We start from the raw sequence: 21,523 nt of genomic DNA, 5'->3' as shown, positions 1-21,523 counted from the left end.
AGACAGGCTTATCTCAGAGGCTGTGTGTTAAGCATTTATGACCACATACAGTAATAAAGTGAATACACTACAAATGGACACGACACAGTAGTATTATAAAAATAAGGATTTTTATATAAGGCTTAGCACAAGACCAAATAACGACAAAAATATACCACAATCTTAATAAATACTCTTGGAAGGAAAAATAATAGTTCAAGTGTAGTCTCTTCTTAGCACGAAGTCTTTAGTATCAAAAGCAACTCTTGTTTAGTAAAACACAGTTCTTGGCAACAATGTAACCCATACTGGAGTTACACGACGTCGAGGCAAAGTTAATCCAAAGGGTTCGGCGTCGACCGCGAGGAGCGCTACGTCGAGCTCGGAGTCACACGGACCCCCACAACACAGTGCCTTGGAAAAGTGAAGCACACGATGATCAGCGGCGTCGAGATGTCCGGCATCGCGTCTCCGGCGTCGATCCGGCCTCGGAGTCTGGGCGACCTGCAGCGGCGTCGATCAATGTCGGGCAGGAGCAGCGCTCACGAGGCGAAGCAGGATACGGCGTCGATGTCGATAATGTTGCAAAGGTGAGCAGCGCTCACGGCGTCGAGAGGGCTCGGAGTCGATGCGATCAGCAGCGGTGCAGACACGAGGTCACTTGGAGCTGGAGCCGAACTCACTACTCACTGGGGTTGCTGCTGGCGTCGGTCGGGCCCGGCGGCCGGCGTCGAGGAAGCGGGACACTGGAGCCGTTACTCACAATGTCGAGCTGGATTTGGCGACGTCCGTCGGCGTCGAGATTGCTAGATTCTTTCAGAGGTGCTGGATTCACAAGTTCCAGCAACAAGCACTTTTAGCAAATGATGAAGTCCTTTAGCCCTGTGACTTCAGCAGGAGACTGGCACTCTTCCAGTCCTTGGAGATTTTCTTAGCAAAGTCTGAGAGTACACACAAAGTTCCTCTCTCCTGGTTCCTTGGCAAAAATAAAGAAGCAATGCAGGATTCCCCCCCAGCAAACAGCACACTGGCAGAAGGGGTAGGCAAGTCCTTGGATCAGCAGGCTTCTTGTCCTTGGTTTCAGGGTTCCTTGTCAGAAGTGATCTAAAGTCTTGGTTCAGGGGTCCTTCTCTTATACCCCTTTTTGGCTTTGATCCCTTTGTCCATGCAGGGGAATTTCCCAACATCCTGGGTTTGTTGTGGGTGTAGCCAGGCAGAGGCACCTGGCCTATTCACTGTGCAGGGCAGAGTCCTCAGCCGCCCAGTACGAGGTGGAGCCAGTATTGTTACTGGCAGGAGCAGAGCTATCAGCCTCCCTGCAGGAGGTGGGGCTAGGATCGTCCCTGGCAGGCACAGAGCCATCAGTCGCCTGGCAGGAGGTGGAGCCAGCATTGTATCAGGCAGGGCAGGCTATCAGAAGCTACTCTCCCCCTACTCTCAATGCAAATGTCCCACTCATCCCACACTGACTCAGCAGATCTCTGGAGCCACCCAGCTCCTGTCACACACACACCAAACCAGCAGAAACCAGAAATAGTTAGACAAGAAAATAGCCACTTTCTAAAAGTGCTATTTTCAAACCCAGAGTCCAAAAACCATCCACATAAATGGATGCGTGATTAAACCCCGAGTTCAGGGATACCACACTCGACATTGCACCATGCTCCCCGAGCCAGCTAGGATTATAGCATTAATAATCCTGGCAGCCCATTCTAACTAATGGAGAGCAGGTTACCTTACAATAGTGAAAAACGGTATACACCTGTTACAACGCATTTTTTACAACGCACTACTGTTACAACGCATCTATTACAACGCAGATACTGTTACAACTCATGTTTTTACAACGCATTTTTTTACAACGCAGGTACCTTTACAACGCATACCATTACAACGTAAGTATTGGTAAGTATATAATTATATTTTAAATGTTATATGTTTGGGGTAAAGGGGTATTTTTAGGGTTTAGGGTCAGTTTTGGGTTTTAGGGTAAAGGGGTATTTTTAGGGTTCAGGGTCAGTTTTCAGTTTTTGGGTAAAGGAGTATTTTTAGGGTTCAGGGTCAGTTTTGCGTTTTAGGGTAAAGAGGTATTTTTAGGGTTCAGGGTCAGTTTTCAGTTTTTGGGTAAAGGGGTATTTTTAGGGTTCAGGGTCAGTTTTGGGTTTTAGGGTAAAGGGGTATTTTTAGGGTTCAGGGTCAGTTTTCAGTTTTTGGGTAAAGGGGTATTTTTAGGGTTCAGGGTCAGTTTTTAGTTTTTGGGTAAAGGGGTATTTTTAGGGTTCAGGGTCAGTTTTTAGTTTTTGGGTAAAGGTTTTTTTTTAGGGTTTAGGGTCAGTTTTTAGTTTTTGGGTAAAGGGGTATTTTTAGGGTTTAGGGTCAGTTTTTTGTTTTTGGGTAAAGGGGTATTTTTAGGGTTCAGGGTCAGTTTTCAGTTTTTGGGTAAAGGGGTATTTTTAGGGTTTAGGGTCAGTTTTTAGTTTTTGGGTAAAGGGGTATTTTTAGGGTTCAGGGTCAGATTTTAGTTTTTGGGTAAAGGGGTATTTTTAGGGTTCAGGGTCAGTTTTTAGTTTTTGGCTAAAGGGGTATTTTTAGGGTTCAGGGTCAGTTTTTAGTTTTTGGGTAAAGGGGTATTTTTAGGGTTCAGGGTCAGTTTTTAGTTTTTGGGTAAAGGGGTATTTTTAGGGTTCAGGGTCAGTTTTTAGTTTTTGGGGTACAGGGTAAAAATAAATTAAAATTAATTTTAAATTAAATTAATTAATTGAAATTAAATTAAATTAAATTACTTTAATTTATTTTTGGGGTTGAGGGTCAGTTTTGAGTTTCTGGGGTACAGGGTAAAAATAAAGTAAAATTAATTTTAAATTAATTAATTGAAATTAAATTAAATTAAATTACATTAAATTATATTATTGAAAATTAATTTACGATTATAATATTAATATTAATATATACTTACCAATACTTACGTTGTAATGGTATGCGTTGTAAAGGTACCTGCGTTGTAAATACATGAGTTGTAACAGTATTCGCGTTGTAAAAGATGCGTTGTAACGGTATGCGTTGTTACAGTCCGCGTTGTAACATCATATATCCGTGAAAAACGAATATGGCTGTAATTCACTATTAGGACATGCCAACCTTGTCAGGCTTGTCCTACCTTATGCTTACAATGCACCCTGCCCTCAGGCCTACCATAGGGGTGACTAACATGAAGTTAAGGGAAGGTTTGGGGACTGGCAAGTAGGTGTACTTGCGCAGTCAGCGTGACAGTACCAGACTGCACGTAGGTCTAGCAATGGCAGACCTGTAGACAAACTTTTACAAGGCCGCTCCTGTGGGTGGCACAACACGTGCTGCAGGCCCACGAGCAGCATTTGTATTTACAAGCCCTGGCACTCCTGGTGCACTAGACTAGGGACTGACAGTAAACCAAATAAGCCAAACATGGAATTCAATCAATACAGTAATTTAACATAGGGAGCACTTGCACTGTGGCACTGATCAGCAGTGGCACAGTGCCCAAAGCATATACCAGCAAAAACATCGTAAACAGTGGAGGCAAACAGAAAAAAATGGAGGAGAGACTCAAGCCAATGATGTCAGGTCTAACAGTCCTGTTATCAGTAGTTAAAGCAAAATCTAATTGCCCCAAAGATGATCAGTCCATTTTAGCCATACCCATGGGGAGCAGCCCCCGCCCCTATATATATATATATATTTTATTTTCCTGGCGTTTATTGGTCTTGCTGTCTTTCTGGGTGGCAAATCGGGGATAAATAACCCCATATGTCCTTTGTGGGCAGAACAAAAGTGGCCCCATGGGTTTGGGTCATGGTCATGCTGGGCAGTATATATATATATATTCTTCACCACTTCCGAGCACACAGCGAAATGAAGACACGGACCCCAGGCTGTCGGCAAGGTAGATTTATTGTTAACCTCTCAACGGGCGACGCGTTTCGAGCAACGAGTGCTCTTGTTCACACACCCTACACCCGGTCAGCTGACTGATTAAATACTTATTTTTTAAAGTGATGCTCCACCTCTCAAGTGAGTCACATGGTCACCCAATAAACATAAAGAAAATACTTAATAGTACACCACATTAATACATTGTGGGAAACAAGGTACAATAATATTACAGCATGAATGCCTGATCACACAAGGACTGTACAATACACAAAGGTTGAAATATTGTGGCCGGTATAAAAGTTACAGGAAATGTAGACTGTCTTTGTATAAAAGAGATAAAGATAATATATATAAATAAATGTATATACATCTATCTACACAACATTTCATCTATATACATAGTACTATAAACAATCAAGACCAAAGATAAGTCTATTCTTGTACAAATGCTTCTTGCTATCACATTCCTTTATCCTATATTCAAACATAGTTTTTTGTCAGAATAGGTAACCATATGCACTGGCTCCTTGTGTATCGCAGAAACCTTTTGCACCCAAAAACGTCTTGTAAAATATTATAACAGTGAACCAAAAAAAATGACCTGTGCAAAAAAAAAATATATATATATATACATTAAATAAAGGTGAAGAAAAAAATATACTAAACACATAATACTTATATGAACAATGTTTACATAGAACGGTCTGGTTAGAAATGAATTGCGGGTGAATTGATTCAGCTTCAGTTTCTTAGTGGTTGTTTCTTATCCAACCTGTTCACCAGTAATGCACTGGATCGCCAAACAATCCTCCAGAAGATTCACCTATATATTCGAACTGGAAATCCCTAATATTGGAAACATAAGTTGAATGCTTGGTTCAAGAAAAGGGTTTACCACGCACATGTTTGAATTCACAGCTTGGTATCTACAGAAAATGATGTAAATATTCTGTGGTATTGAGCCCATTAGAATAATTCCTATCTAGCTCAACAATGTATCGTGTTTCCTTCTTTCTAAGCAGTTTTTCTCTGTCTCCCCCCTCGCTTGAGGGGAGCCACTGCATCAATGACAAAATATGTCAGATGGCTCAGATCATTATTGCGAGTAGATCTGAAGTGGCGAGCTACGGGGTATGTGCTATCATTGTTGACTATTGCTCGATGATGCTGTAAAATTCTGACGTGCAACTGTAATTTGGTACTGCCCATGTACCGTAGGCCACAGGTGCACGTCAGAACATAGACGGCAAAGTCGCTATGGCAGTTGTAATTCCCTCTAATAGCTTTACTGATTTGACTGAAGGGGGTGTTGTAATGTGTGGTATTGATACCAAATTTACACGCTCGACACGTTGAGCATTTGTAAAAACCATTTTTCTGTTTGAGCCAGGTGCTGCCACCACCTAGCTCGGGGCTTGATTTAACCAAGCTGTTGTGCATACATCTAGCTTTTTTGTGTGTTATTGTCGGTGTTTCTGACAGTGTGTCACTAAGGAACCCATCTGTCATGAGAATTGGCCAGTGTCTCCTGACAATCGTTTTGATTTGCCTTTCTTGTTTGCTGTATGATGAGATTAAGCGAGGAGTAGCATTGTCGTTATGGATCTGTTGAACCTCTGATTTTAGCAGAGACTCTCTAGATCTTTCCCGACTTTGCCTCAGAGCCCTTTGTAGTGTTGCATTGCTGTATCCTCTAGCTTTCAGTCTGGTTATCATCACATCTGCTTCTTTTTCAGATATTTCAGGAGTGCTGCTGATTCTTTTCAGTCGTAACAGCTCTCCAAATGAAATATTTGCAACAACATGCTTCGGGTGTTTACTGCTGGCATGCAATAAGCTGTTGCCAGCAGTAGGTTTGCGGAAAAGTGATGTTGTTATTTTTTGTTGTTGTTCACTGTGATGTGTACATCCAAAAAGTCTGCCTGTACTTTACTGATATTGGAGGTAAGGAAAAGATTCTCTTTGTTGCAATTTAAAGCATTGACGAATTCTAAGGCACTTTGTTCGTCACCCTCCCATATACAGAACATATATATATGTATTCATATTCTCTGGCGTCTAGTGAGCTTTCTGCTCCCCTGGGGGGGCGGATATGGGGAAAGTATTCCAATCTTCACCCCCAAGGGGCAGAAATACTGTTGCCCATTATATTTAGGGAGGGGATATACCCATGCCTATGCTGGGCAACCCCCACCCCTATTTTATTTTTAAATCCCAATTGCCCCTACTATTCCCAGTGGGAGGCAGAAAGGCTTAAATACATACATTGCCAAGGGGGAGTATATGCCCTTCCCTTAGGGGCTGCTCCCCCTATTTCTGGGATGGATCTCTGCTTGTGGATTGCTCTCCTGTGGTGATCCCCAAGCAGGAATCCACTGGGAAGAGTTGGTATTGAAAAGGGGAGATTCTCCAAATTCCAGTGATACTTCTCACATGAGAATCCTTTGTGCTGAGATATGCCCCTGATCAAAGTAAAACCAGCCCATCTGCTCATTTTACTTTCACTATTACTGCAATAACTTTGGCACACGAGGCTGAAAAGAAAACCAAAACAATGAAGCTGTTTGGGAAGCTCTGCATGAGCACCCTGGTGTAAAATAAACAAATAAATAAGTAAAGGTCTCCCTCTGCACCAGAGGGGCCTTTAAGTTCCTTCCTGCAGTGGGGAGGAAGTTTGGCCGATGTACTCACTTAGAAAATGTATCTGTTGATAAAATCAATTGTCCCAAAATAATAAATCCTTTGCAATGCTACCTAGGCTAACTCGATGATTGACATGGAGATTTGATGCAGTCTCTCTATTATTGATGTGCTTGTCTAATGTTTTTCGGATTGCGGCAATGCCTCCCTGTTGGGGGATATTGGTGCAAAGGGATTTAATGTCCATTGTTACCAGAATGGAGTCCGATGAGTAAAAAAATTATGGTATTTCATGTAGTATTGGGGGCAAAAATTTTTGATGAAGAATTCAATGTACTTCCCAATAGATCCAAAAATTGAGACTTATTCAGAAACAGTAGGTCTCCATGGTTCATATGTACTTTAGACAATGTGTATATTATAGGTTAAAGAGGATTCTTAGTGTTTAGAAAAAAAAGTTAATAACTTTAAAAAAAATCTTCTGATTAACCTCTGATGGGGATGGTAAGAATTTCTTGTAGTTTCTTTGTTGGATCTGACAAGAACTTGACATTATGTTCTGAATTTGACAGTTTTTGTAATCCTTCATTTCTTTGAGTACTATCCCACCTGTCCTGTCAGCAGACATAATGATTGAATCCTTGTTAAGTGTGTGGAGAGATGTTCTCGCCAGAGGAGATATTGTACAGGTCAGTTAGTCTTTATTCGATAGTTTACAATCATAAAAGACACAATACATACATAAAAGTGTCGTAAAAACAGTTAAAACCCTAAAAGCATACAATTAATACAAAATTAAACCCACTGTATTGAAATCCTAACTAAACAACAATAGTTAAAATAGAATTTATCAGATATAGTATTTCCTACATTTAATCTCTGGAAGGGAGCCGATATGATTAGGACACTCGGGCACTAAATTTGATTCCTAACCAGCCACTAATTTTGTCCTCCTCAGTGCCCTGGATCAACGCCAAAATTTCGCTACAGCGATAACAATATCTGCGCGCATGTTCGTTGTCAGGATACGCATAGCAGTCATACAGGATCTAGTGCCAAGGTTGGAACATAATGGCTTTAGCCACCTAGAGTCTGGGCCTTTATAACCCGGACACACAAAGAGTGCATGAATTATCGTCCTCAATGTGGTAAAAAGGGCAATTGACATTCATGGGCTTTTTCCATTTCGCAACAAAAGATCTTAGAGGAAGGGAACCCACTCGGAATTGATGATATCATTTTCTATCACTTTGCTTTGTGATCAAATTTCAGTATGGTTCTGCTTTCGATGCAAACTTATGATCCAAGAAGATACCTGTGAGCGAGGTGCTATGCACCGTTGACAGGGTCTTTCTAGTGATCATATCCCAATAGAGGATTTTAAAATCATTTTTACTGGGAATTTTTTTTCCTATTGGATCATCCCACAATTGACCAAGCCCCATTTCCTTTAACCGCATCGCTGCTGCGGTGATTTTTGCGCTGTGCAGCATTTTTAAAAATACGGGTTAATTGACGAGCTCAGCTCGTCATCAGCACACGCCACCCGTGGCTGATGACGAGCTGAGCTAGTCATCAGCAGCGAAGGGGTTAAGTTGTGCTTGATCTTCTGCAACCATTTAAGTTTTGAAGATAGATCAGAACTCCTCATGTGCATTAATGCTCTCGCTTACAATGCCAATTCTGCCGTTGTCCAAAGCCTCCTCCAATAGGCTATGGGTCTAAAACCTGCAACCTTATTTAAAGTAAAGGCTTCATAGGTGTTGATTGTGAAAGGGCAGTCGGGGATCTCAAGATCTTATTTTGTGATAGTACTATGGGTAAAAGATTTTCAAACCCCCAAAGCTCAGCACCATAAATGATGGAGGCTTTAATTTTCCCATGATAGATATCTACTGCTGGCCCTATAGGTTTTGTATGGGACAATCGATGTTCCTTTAGTAGGACACCAGCTAGCTGATTATGCCTTAAAACTATGACATCTAGATGGGAAGCTCAATTCATCTTCCTACCCATAGTTACCCTTAAATAGGTGAATGTATCGGTCTGTTCCAGTGGTACATTATCCAATACTACCCTACCCTTGACACATTTGTGCCTGTGCAACACCACGAACTTTGTTTTGTCAACGTTCACCACGAGCTCATGGTGTTTGCAAAAAACTACAAATCGGTCAAGGGCACGTTGCAGACCCGACTGAGTTTTGGATAAATGAACGTTTCTTCCTTAAAGATTAGTAAAGGTACTCTTGAACCGGCAAGAGATGGTGCATCAGTTGGAAAACCGGAATAATATGTAATCGCCTTGTTTATAAATAGGGAAAATAGCTTGGGGGCAAGGACGCACCCTTGCCGCACTCCCTAATTAATGGGAAGGAATCGGTTAATTCACCATGCTGCCCCCACCTGACTTGAGCATAATTTGCCTCATGCAATTTAATAATGCAGCCATTAATTTCCTTAGGCATCCCGGCTCCTTTAACAAATCCCACAGCTTGTGGCGGGGTACTAAATCAAATCCTGATTTTAAGTCAACAAATGCTGCATAAAGTGTTCCCCCTGCTAAAATCACTGTGGACCAATAAATCATCGTAAATCTAAACACTTGATCAATTATGCTGACATGGGGTCGAAAACCCGCTTGATAGGTAGTTAAAACATCCTGATCTCTAATCCATTCATTAACTCTACCTAGCACAAGCCTTGCAGCTATTTTTTGTAAAGTATCTATTAGGCTTATCGCCCTATAATTGCTGGGACCGGCACGGTCTCCCTTTTTATATATGGGAATAATTTCCGCCCCTCGCCAAGTTTCTGGTACTGGCGCACCATTGGCTTTAGCATTTACGATAATAAAAATATATTCAATCCATATCTTCCTGTCCTTTTTATAGAGGTCTGCCGGAATGCAATCTGGGCCGGGGGCCCTCCCTGCAGGGACCCTATCTTGCACTCTATCGATCTCTCTTTCACTAAATAGTAAAGCTACCTCGGTAGTAACCTTGGGGTACTTAGTGAATATGCTATGTGGGCTAGCAAATTGGCCTTGGAAATACTGGACCCAAAGTTCTGGTGGGACATTATTAATTTGGGAGGGTCCTGTTGTACTATTGCCCCATTTAACCAATTGCCAAAATCCAGTCCAGTCCTTCCCATTACTAGCATTAACTAGGCTAGCCCATCTGTCCTGGTCAAAATCTTTTTTTGCCTTTGTTTGGGCTTTCTTATAAATTTCCCTTGCTATTTTCACATCTAACCGGACTCCCAGCCTGATTGCGTTTGAGAGCTGTCGGAACGCAGCTCCGCATTCGTCAATGTACCACTTTGCCGATTCTTTTGGAGGGGGGCTTATACGGCTTCCTGGCTTTTGTGAGTAAAAGCTTTAGTTTAGCATAGTGGTCCTCATGGGCCTTCATAAGGTCCTTGGAACAGTTACCTTTTATCACCTGCAACCCCATCAGTGCTATTGTCTCTTCCGTGGTTGACCTAATCTGCTTTAGAAGATCTTCGTCCTCTAAGACCACTGCCCATTTTGAACCGCGACGGTCTTGGGACATAGTAACTGCTCCTATCCTAGAGGCAATGTCAGCAGTTGGGGATCTAAACCAGTCCTATTTAGAGTCAGTAGTAAGGGGTCATGATCAGTCTCCGGTCTGTGGAACACCACCATATCCACTAATCTAGACCAGAGCTCTAAACTTATAAATGTATAATCAATCCTACTACTCCTAATCCCATTTGAAAATGTGGGACAACTTTCCAAATCTGAGGGAGTTCTCCCATTGGTAGCTCTAATCTCCCGACCTAGAGATAGGCTTTTCAATTGGAGCGCTGCCTTAGACCATTTGTTAACTGAAGCCAACGAGAGGGACGGTATTCCCCAGGTTTGATCCTTCTCCGTGCTCCCTCTATAAACACAACACCCGAGCCTGATAGTCCACCCAGAAACGTGTCTAGCAGAGCGATGTATGGTGAAGGTTTCCCACCCGATATTCCTCTTGAATAGACATTGATTAATATCAGATCCAACTTGCCCTTAGAGCAGATTTTAATGGGAAGGATGTCTGGACTATCTGTGGGTAATTCCATAGTTTGATAGGAAGACTGTTGCTTTACCCATATTGTCAAACCCTCACTGGGTCTCCCCTTCTTGTTTGCAATTGATATGTCCGGTATCCGGGGCGACAAATTATTATCTTTCAGGAGACCTGGTCATTAGATACAAAGTCAAACCCCTCTACAAAGCAAGATCAATCCGAGGCCATCGCTTTGCTAAGTAAGCTTGCTATATTCCAGGAAATCGGAGAAATTGCTGAAAGATGCGGGATCCCAGAATCAGCCTGAACTGATCGCACAGTCACAGGCTGATTCTTGGCCTCCCTACAAAAAGTTCAACTTTCTGCTTCTAGGTCATCAGGGTAGTGAATAAGAACAACAAGGTACCTGTATCGGGGTAGGTGGTCGTTGTCAATCGCATACATTCAGGTCGGATAGTGGAGCAAATCCATTGGACAAGGGGAACCTCCTGACATCGGTTTCCATGTCTATAAGGTACATGGGGTCGCCTACCCAACCCCAAACGATTCGAGGCGTCCATACTCTCCTGCTGGCTTTGAGTGTTTAAGCCAATTGGCTTTGAATAAATGAGGAGTCCCTCAAGAGTAGCAAAACCTGTCTTGACCAGGGTTTCATAGTTAGTCGCTCCTCTATCCTGGTCAGTCTGTGCGTGATGGGAGTTAGCATGATTTTTAATAAATTCCCATCCATATTTCCTGTTCAGTTCAAATTGCTTCCACCCATGAAGACGAAATTGGAATCTAAGACTACCTGAGCAGAATCCGATATAGTGCCTCTTCGACTATGGCACGGCCACGGGTTTTATTTGACCTTGGGACTTTTGCCGTACAGGGCTTTTGGGATCCTCTTCCCACTTCCTTTTCACTGCCAGATCTTTGTTTAGTTGATTATTACTGCTGTTTCTATCCGGAGACCTAGCCTTTGCTCGTGTGGACATGCTGGTCACAACGTCCGTTTGGGTTGATGGTGAATTGCAGGATCTTCATTTAAAACAGAGAGGGAAGGCACATCGTTGCTTTAGTAGCGCCCACCGCGTGGAAGATCAGCACAGGTGCGGGCGGTAGATGAGCCCCCTGGGCCATGCAGTCCCTCTGCTTCCAACGTCCTCTTACTCCTCAAGGCGTGCAGAAATGCGCAGCGGCTCCACAACTGCTGTTGTTCCATATTAGAGATTTCTTTCAAGTATGCATCTCTTAGAGGACAGTGCTACTGAAAGGAGAGAAGGTGAATGATGTGCAAAAGCCGTGCTGCCAGTTTTCGGAGTGGATGGATATTCAGAAAAAAAAATTTGGGAACCTAATTTTTCTCCAGAATCTCAACAATTCAGTCTGGAGTTCAAGGAAATTTGGCTGTTCATTTGGCACAAAAGAAAGGCCTTTACTGAGTAGAGCGATTGCGTTTGATGACCACATGTGTGTAGTTAGGTTTAAAATGGATTTCTTTTTCCTGTATTCTCTATCTTCCAGGTTTTGTATTCTAAACATTGGCTAGCTGGTGTGATATTTTATTATTAATACAAATAAATGTTTCTTGCTTTAACCTCTTCAGTGCTGCGTCGGGGCGTTGGCCGACGGCAGCACTACCTCCCCAGTGCTGCGCACGACCATTGGACGTCCATTCAGCACTAGTTCCAATGGACAGCGCAGCACTGGGGAAGGATATTTGCGCCGCATCTAAGGTGTTAAATGCATGAGTGTTACTGGAGTCTTAGTTTCTAAACACGTATAGACCCCTCTCTCTTCGAAACATTAGTTACCCCAGGTCCCAATGTAACCCAGGGTCTCACTTTCTTGGAAACTCCAGAGGGTTGTCATACATCCCACAACACGGCCCTCCGCCCCTGCTGTAGGTATCCAGTCCTTTCAGGTGAGGGTGGGAATCTAGCAGACAGTGCCTCGGCCATCAGGGACAGTGAACCTTCCAGTCCTCAACCCTCCCAATATTCACTCCAAGCCTCTTTAATTTGCTGTTAGTGGCACATGATTACCCTGTAGGGGAGAGGGTGAGGTACTTTTTCTACCGGTAACAATAGATAACATTCGAAAGGGGAGTCTTCCAGATTTTCCTAAGAGTCTGGCCCTACTGTTCCTTTCCGACCCACTAAACTTTTGGTTCCCATTAGAATGTTTCTCAGAGGAGCACTTGTCCATCTTGCTCAAAGAAGTGCTCTCTCTTTTGGCCACGGGAGGCATAGAGGGGTGCCAGCCCAGGAAATACAGAGACTGTTATTCCTGTTATTTTCTTATGCTCCACACTCTGAATGCCTTCTTGTGGAAGGACAAATTCAAGATGCTCACGACTAACCCAGGTTATGTCTGCCCTAGATCCAGGCAACTGGTTGGTGGCTGTGGACCTGCAGGACACTTACTTTCATGCACCAGTTTTGCAGTTCCACAAGTGCTACTTTCGTTTCAAAGTGATCCATGAGCATTTTTAGTTTGCTGTGCTCCCCTTTGGCCTCACCAGTGCCCCAGGGTTGTTCACAAAAGTGATGGCGGTAGTCAGGGCACACCTTTGTAGGTTGTTGGTCCCAGTTTTCCCCTATGTTGTGGAATGGCTATTAAAGGCAGGCTCGCCATAGACCATCCTAGATTGCTTGCAGAAGGCTGAGAACCTTGGCTTCATAATAGCATCCCACTCCTTGCCAGAGACTCCCCTTTATTGGAGCCATTCCTCATGGTGGAGTCATCCTGGATTCGGTGCAGTTTCCCTCAACCACAATCAGGTTAGGACATTCAGGCTATGATCCTGATGTCTCAGCCTCATTCCTTGGTCTCAATGAAAATGACTCTGAGGTTTCGGGTCCTCTTGACAGCCTGTATCCTGGTTGTTGAACATGTCAGGTGGCATATACAAACTTTGCAGTGGAACCTGAAGTCTCATTGGGTCCAGCTTTAGGGAATCTCATCGAACTTCACCCAGGTGTTGGAGGAGACAGCCAAAGATCTGCATTGGTGGCTCAACACAATTGGACTATCAGAAGACCCTCTGAGTGCCACATCCAGAGCTGATGGTGGTGACAGATGTGTCACTGCTATGATGGGGAGGCCATCTGTGAGAGGTGGAGATCGGAGTACTCTGGTCTCCAGTGAAAACCCTCCTCCACATCAACCTGTGGGCGTTGTGTCCCAATTCCTTGGCGGTGAAGGCTTTCCTACCGTACAACAGAGGGGGTTGGTTGAGGTGTTCCCAGACTCTTCATTGTGGTACTGGAATAAGCAGGGTGGTGTGGGGTCCTGGGTCCTATGACAGGAGAACTGGCTAGATTGCAAGAGCATGTTTCCCTGGTAGTAAGCCACCTGGTGGGATCTTTGAACAACAGTGTAGATGACTTAAGCAGTTCAGTGCCTGGCAGATCACAAGTGGCCGTTACATCCTGAGGAGGCACAGGATATCTCTCAGCAGTGGTAAGAACCCTGATTAGATCTTTTCATCACTGCCGAAAATGTGCAATGTCAAAACTTTTACATGCTGGGGTTTCCCAGAAGGCTGTCTCGGAAATGCATTTCTGATAAAGTGGTGCATGTGACTAATGTATGCCTTTCAGGTGCTGCCTCTAATGATCTAAGTTCTGAAGAATAGGAAAGACCATGTCCAAGTCAACTTAGTGGTTCCAAATTGGGCAAGCAGTGTGATATGTCTGAAGCTTCTGGGCATGGTCATGTGTCCTCCAATTAGGCTACTGTTTCAGGAGGATATCTTGTTGCAGCAGCAGCTTGTGTAATCTGCACCTTCATACGTGGAGATTAAGCAATGCAGTTCCCTGCACTTGACCTTCCCCCTTAGGTTATGGATGTCATTCTTGATGCCCTCTTCAAAGTCTGTTTATACTGGGCCCTGGGACACGTGTGTAGCCTGCTCTAGCACCTGAAACACCCACGAGTTACAAGCAGTTGGATGTATTGTTATTTATTTTAACCGTGGCCCGGCAAGGACTTGCTGTGGGCATCATTAAATGTTATTAGTCATACCTTTCTGCCTTTTTAGGTTTACCAAACCAGCGTCCTTGTAAACATCAATAGCTGTGATGAGATTTATAAAAGATTTGACTCATTTGTTTCCTCCCAAACACTTTGTTGATGCTACAATGGGATCTTAATTTGGTCATCACTTTCTTCATATGTATGCCTTTCAACCCAAGCACAGCTATCCATTACAACACCTGATTTTGAAGACTGTTTCTAGTCATGGTGAGCATTGCTTATCACGTGAGCAAACTCCAATCCCATCTGCCCTCTCTCTGCTCTTTCTCTCTCTGTTCTTTCTCTAACTCACTCTCTGCTCTTTCCTTCTCTCTTCTCTCTGCTCTTTCCCCTCTTCGCTCTCTGCTCTCATTCTGCACTCTCTTTGGCCTTTCCCTCTCTCTGCGCTTTCTCTCTGTGCAGCCACCTAATACCATCTTTTTTCCAGAAAAAGTGGTACTGCTGTCCAAGGTGGCCTTTTTGCGCAAAGTTGTTACGGTTTTCACGTTGGACAGTCCATCACTCTTCCAACATTCGTTGCCCTCTCTCATCCCTCAAAAGAGGAGGAGGGACTCCATTGACTGGTGCAATTGATGTAGCAACTCAAAGCTCTTTTAGAGTTCATTCTGTGGTTAAACATATTCATCAGAAGAACAAGCTAATTACGTTCAGCAACGCTTTGTCTGGTGAATAATATATCTAACCACATATTCCTCATCTAGAAATCTGCACTCTGGTGAGACTGATTGTAGCAGAGATATTCTAAAGGTGAGGAATTTGCAATTTGAGTATTACCGAATTTAAGTAACTTGTTCAACTATCCCCCATATGCTCGGAAAATATCCCCCTGGACATTTTTGTTTCTTCTAATGATAAAACCAATGCTCTGGGTCTTTCAGATGCTCTATTTGTAGCTCCTACGAATAAGGATTATACACAACGTTTTCACTTAACTGAAATTTTAAGTAATTATCAGAACGTTTCTAAGTGTCAAAGTAAAGATTTTTGCTATTCAGCCTTAGATCTTGTGAAGAAACTTCTGGTGGTTGACCCAAAGAAGCGATATACAACGAAAGAAGCTTTGAACCATCCTTGGCTTCAGGTAAGACTTTAAGTGCGAGCCACGTCTATATTAAGAGACTTTAGTGCTGGAAATGTAACCGATCATATATAAATTAGTTCCATAGTCTAGAAACAAACGAGTATGTCTGAGTTGAAGAAAAAAGAGAGAAAAAGCTTCCATGGCTCCATTGACAACAGATATACAATTAAAGCATTTCTACAGCATGTGTTGTTACCTCACTTTTATCTAAACCCACATAAATAATAGAATAGTTTGTAAAGTAGTAGTTTACTAATATATTGCTATGTATAATGTAATGTGTAATGCAATGTGTAATGTATCTGACTGACTATGTGAAGGGCAAGTTTTGAGACCACAGAACAAGACCCCACACCAGGAAAGGAGAGTTAGCATGATTGCTAGACCCATCAGTAGCTCTCTAGATCTTCATTTTTAAAGAACTAATATGTGTGGCACTGAGGCAAGATTTCATTCTCTCGTTGCTCAAAACTCAATTTACAGTTGCATTTGAAAGATACTTTATCATTTATGCTAGTACAATAGCAGATATAAGCACAAACGATTTTATTAAGCAGTTAGGTGTGCCAGTACGTCTACTGTTGCTTCCAGTAGATTCACTAGAGCTCGTGAGACGAGGTTCCTTCAGCATCTCCTTTTGGGGAAGTGTGGTAACCACACAGTTTACTCACGCCACAGGCTATGACCCCTTTATTTGCATGCCATTTTTCAAACCCTATCCTTTGTTCTGCTTTTAACAAACGGGTGCCCCTTAAGTTTCTATGGTCCTTTCATATATCGGTTATTTTCTCACTATTCTGCGACAAGTGCATCTACACCATCGTATCATTTTCCAACTATGTTATTGACAACATGTGGTGTGTGTAGTAGAATCAGTTTTTTAAATCTTGACCATATTGTTAGTGCCTACATGACCTAGGAACTGACCATCTCTTGCGGGTTGTGTATTCTGCTGGTGATTCCAGCTTGAAGACCTGAATAGCACCCGCATAGACTGAAATATATGTCAAAAGATGCAGAGTCATGCCTACTTGTTTGCTAGGTGCCAGTGTTACCTTGCTTTGGCTGTCTTGACCAATGTTTTGGGTGTTAGGTGGTGGATTTTGACTGGGTTCGGAAACAAAATGTGCACTTTTTGCAGATCATCAGATCAGTTAATACCAGAATACACATTTATTTAGCCACACCAAGGTAGCTTATCTGACCAGGACATCCAAGTCCGCCCCCAGACTCCTCCTGAGACTAAAACACAGCCTGTGTCTATACAAATCTCCATGGTCAGAGATCATCTGTTTCTCCAGCTGGGAGACTGACTTCATCACCTCCTTTAACCCCAATGCCCCCTCCCCCAAGTCAGACTTTTAAGTGGATATGTAATGTCACCAGATTCCTAACCAGATGGTTCCTTTTATTATGGGTTTGGTTGAACACTGTAGGCAGTGGAAGAACTAAGATATCTTTTACTGGATTTGATGTGTTTTAATTCACTGAATGAACACCCAGACTCTTAATCCTTAAGTCACATTAGGTTCTTTAGACTGGAACTTGTGATGGAGTCTTTGGTCTTTCACACTGTGAGTGGTATTCTTAGCACCTCCGAAAACTATGGAATGTCTCTTTAAAAAATAAGAGACTGGGAATTATTAGTTCTTGTCAGACTGGGAAGTATTGATTATTGTCAATACAGTTCGGGATTATCAGCACATCTACAAGAACCTTCCTGGTTTCCAATAGGCAAATTTTCTGTTGAGCATATCAAGCATGTTTCCATTTATAAAACTTTTTGTATCAAATTTATGGTTAGAAGTGTTGCCCTCAAACCATCCCCCTTTAGATACTGTACCCTAAATTCACAGAAAGCATGCATGGTGCCCTCTTTCTCCCCACCACATTGCACAGATGTGTATCTAGTAGCCAAGAAGCACTTGCCTAATTCTGTGAACCATTCTCAAGACCACAGAGCGATTTGTCTCAGTGCTTAGCTTTTCGTTCTCTTTCTTTATTTCAATAGCTGCCATGGGGAGTAGGGACTGTTTATACTCTTCATCAAGTCCTGGGGGTGGCTTGAAGTCCTGACACCCCTCTTTTTCTTTCATGCTCCTATCGCCGCCTCCTTCCTGGATAAAATCAGGCACACCCTCCTCTTCCCACAACTCCTTTTTGAAAGTGTTGTGGCAGTTCTGGTCTCTCACTTTTAAGGGATGCTCTTTCACATGATTATCTCTAGTTGTCACGCAGTTGCCTGACTAAGTCTTTGTTTGTAGCACTGCGTCTGATCCTGGTTAGATGAGTATGTGAAGAATGTGACATTGGTGAGTGGGCTGATCTTGAAGTGTGCACTGTTTCTTCCAAACTTAAGTCCTTCCTCCACAAAGAGGCATTGAGAGTGGCATTTTGGTCTATAAAAGCATTCCTACATATCATGAATTAAATGCTGATTCCTACAGGCAACGCAATGTCTATTTTCTACACTCTCTCCTTCCATAGATCTGGGAAAATGATCGCTTGCACTGGACACCAGCACCTGAAGCTGTTTATGATCCATCTAGAGCTGTTAGCCATCAATCAGTCAGACTTTCTGTGCAGGCTTACACCTGCTAGTTATTTATGGTAGCAAGACAGATCTGTTGCTTTCGTACTATTTCACCTATGAGGAGCCTTAGACATGAATCAATCATTTCTAGTCAGAACTGTAACTACTGGCTCTGCGCATGCTGAATAGGTACTGGTGATTTTCACTAGGGAATGAAATGGAAAGATCTGGATTGTCTCTTCCACAACTCCTCAGAGCTCTCTCCAAGTTGAGATGCTCGATGAATATCTATGAACCTCGTGGGCCCTTCTTAGGTCGTCTGATCCAGCGCATGCGCTGGGTCTGGCCGAGACATTTAGTAGCTTCTTTTAAAAGTGCTACCAAAGCGCCAACCAGCTTACTGTCACGCACACAAGTGAGCGCGTGCTGCTGCGCGTGCATCCCTAGCGTGCTTTAGCTCATCATCGCGATCACTTTCGCTTTCAGAGTAATCGCGATTACTTTCGCTTTCACTGCCGCCCAGTGTTACTTTTACTGCTGCACTGCCAATGATGGTTATGTTACTCATCATATATGACTGTCATCTATGTGCCTTATGCAATGCTATATATTTCTTTTGTAAAGTACTCTATAGCCGTCAGGTAATGACCGCGCTATATAAAACAGAGTAAGCCTCTCAGAGCGCACCGTTGCATGTCGATACGCCATGCTCCCACTAATACAACAATCTTTGGTCCTGCGCACCTGCCCTCCACCCGGTCTCCCACTGTTGAGTTTTCGGGTTGTCACCTTGTCTCGGGAGCTAGTGTCCAGCTCGACAGCGCCATTAGCCAGCTTCATTGAATTCTGCAGCGGCTTGAGTTTCCTCACTGGAGGAAGCAACTGCCATCTCTGAGACGGGAAATGGTGGCCTTCTCGAGTTCAAGCGGTACACAAACATTGACGTACTGCTGGCCAACGGCACTTCCTTTAGGAACGCTGCGGGTAATTTGTACTTCAAGCCTCTCAAACCTAGTTATCAGAAACCGGAGAAGGGCAAAAAGGAAATAAATATACTGGGAAAACTGTAAACTGTGCAAATGTAATCAATCGTTAATGATTACATAGACCCTAGTTATACTGGGTCACAAAACAGACTAGTGGACGCGGTCACCCAGAAAAAGTCAACATCATTGCATAATGCTATAGTAGCCCACTGACATAAGGTAAAGACAGGAATTAATAAGCATTGTACGATACCCTGCACTTGCCGGAATGCCCAGCTAAATCGTAAACTACGGTACACTGAATCACCAGCCAATTGAATTGTGAGTTTTTCCACAGCCAATTCAGGGTTTCAACACTTTTCCACCACTAGTGTGTTAAGGTTTACCTGCTTGTGAGCACCTGAAGACCACGGTTATGTGCCTATTTACCTAGCAAAAACAACAGGTGATGGACCGAGTGTGGATCAATGTCACACACTCAACCCAGTCCAAAGATCTGGGCCCAAATCCATCGTTTTTTTGCACTCCACACCACCCCGGGTTAGACAATGGCGATATGCAAATCAGCTCTGACCCTGTGTGGGAAGGACATGGCTTTTGTAGTTCGGACTGGACTGTTCCCATGGGGCACAGGGTCAGAGCTGATTTGCATATCGCCATTGTCTAACCCGGGGTGGTGTGGAGTGCAAAAAAACGATGGATTTGGGCCCAGATCTTTGGACTGGGTTGAGTGTGTGACATTGATCCACATTCGGTCCATCACCTGTTGTTTTTGCAAATTCCGCCTTAAGTGCGCTGGGGATGCCCAGACGTGGGTCCCAGGCACTCCACACCACTGGAGTCAAGCTAGCCGGGCTGATGAGAGGTGTTACCTCGAAACCGGTCCGGTCCTCGGATGCTTGATTCCGTTCTGGGAAGGATATGGCTTTTGTAGTTCGGACTGGACTGTTCCCATGGGGCACAGGGTCAGAGCTGATTTGCATATCGCCATTGTCTAACCCGGGGTGGTGTGGAGTGCAAAAAAACGATGGATTTGGGCCCAGATCTTTGGACTGGGTTGAGTGTGTGACATTGATCCACATTCGGTCCATCACCTGTTGTTTTTGCAAATTCCGCCCTAAGTGCGCTGGGGATGCCCAGACGTGGGTCCCAGGCACTCCACACCACTGGAGTCAAGCTAGCCGGGCTGATGAGAGGTGTTACCTCGAAACCGGTCCGGTCCTCGGATGCTTGATTCCGTTCTGGGAAGGACATGGCTTTTGTAGTTCGGACTGGACTGTTCCCATGGGGCACAGGGTCAGAGCTGATTTCCATATCGCCATTGTCTAACCCGGGGTGGTGTGGAGTGCAAAAAAACGATGGATTTGGGCCCAGATCTTTGGACTGGGTTGAGTGTGTGACATTGATCCACATTCGGTCCATCACCTGTTGTTTTTGCAAATTCCGCCCTAAGTGCGCTGGGGATGCCCAGACGTGGGTCCCAGGCACTCCACACCACTGGAGTCAAGCTAGCCGGGCTGATGAGAGGTGTTACCTCGAAACCGGTCCGGTCCTCGGATGCTTGATTCCGTTCTGGGAAGGACATGGCTTTTGTAGTTCGGACTGGACTGTTCCCATGGGGCACAGGGTCAGAGCTGATTTGCATATCGCCATTGTCTAACCCGGGGTGGTGTGGAGTGCAAAAAAACGATGGATTTGGGCCCAGATCTTTGGACTGGGTTGAGTGTGTGACATTGATCCACATTCGGTCCATCACCTGTTGTTTTTGCCTATTTACCTAGCAGCTCAAAGTACCGGAAGCAAGCATATCGGTCTAAGTAAGAATAAAGGACAACTAGTTTCAATCTCAGGTATCGGCTGTTAAGGACTTTTTTGGATATGGGTGCGTCTTGGAGCCACCTCAGATGAAGAGGGACCGTCGTGGTCGGTTCTTGGCAGGTGGTCTTTCACAGAGACTGGACCACCAAACTGCCGCGGGGAATCGGCGGAGGCGTGAACAGTACAGGCGTCGATATCTACATCTGGTATAAGAGGTTTCACTGCATTGCACCGCCCAATTCCTAACACCAAGGTTTCATGCCGTGGGTACATCCTTCTCTAGATATTCTGTTGCTTCTGAGTTCAAGTTGCAGCTTTTGACTGGGGCTGGTCGTATGGGTACGCACAGGGGCTGAGCCCATGGGCATGCTTATTTATTATCTTTATGTGATGTGTGTCATTTGGATCTCATTTAACTTTGTCTAAAGTATCGTCTAAATTGAGTGGTCTCAACTTTAGTGATATGTAAGTTTCTATCTAGTATCCTAACATTTACAGAAAGTGTGTTGGTTCGC

The 21,523-nt window shown here is 43.8% G+C and overlaps 1 protein-coding gene across 10 annotated transcripts in view; it reads left to right on the top strand.

Moving 5' to 3' along the window:
• The window catches only part of CHEK2 (checkpoint kinase 2), a 322,684-nt gene that overhangs the window by 270,960 nt on the left and 30,201 nt on the right, over positions 1-21,523 (top strand). For all 10 annotated transcript variants that reach the window (XM_086943157.1, XM_086943155.1, XM_086943159.1 and 7 more), the window contains one exon: positions 15,586-15,671. In XM_086943157.1, coding sequence (XP_086799283.1) covers positions 15,586-15,671 — 86 coding nt within the window. The remainder of the gene's footprint in view (positions 1-15,585; positions 15,672-21,523) is intronic.

The sequence above is a fragment of the Lissotriton vulgaris genome, chromosome 11 (assembly GCF_964263255.1).
Source record: "Lissotriton vulgaris chromosome 11, aLisVul1.2, whole genome shotgun sequence".
Taxonomy (NCBI): Eukaryota; Metazoa; Chordata; class Amphibia; order Caudata; family Salamandridae; genus Lissotriton; species Lissotriton vulgaris.
Note: the sequence above shows the minus strand (reverse complement) of the source record. Positions and strands in the feature narration are given on the sequence as shown.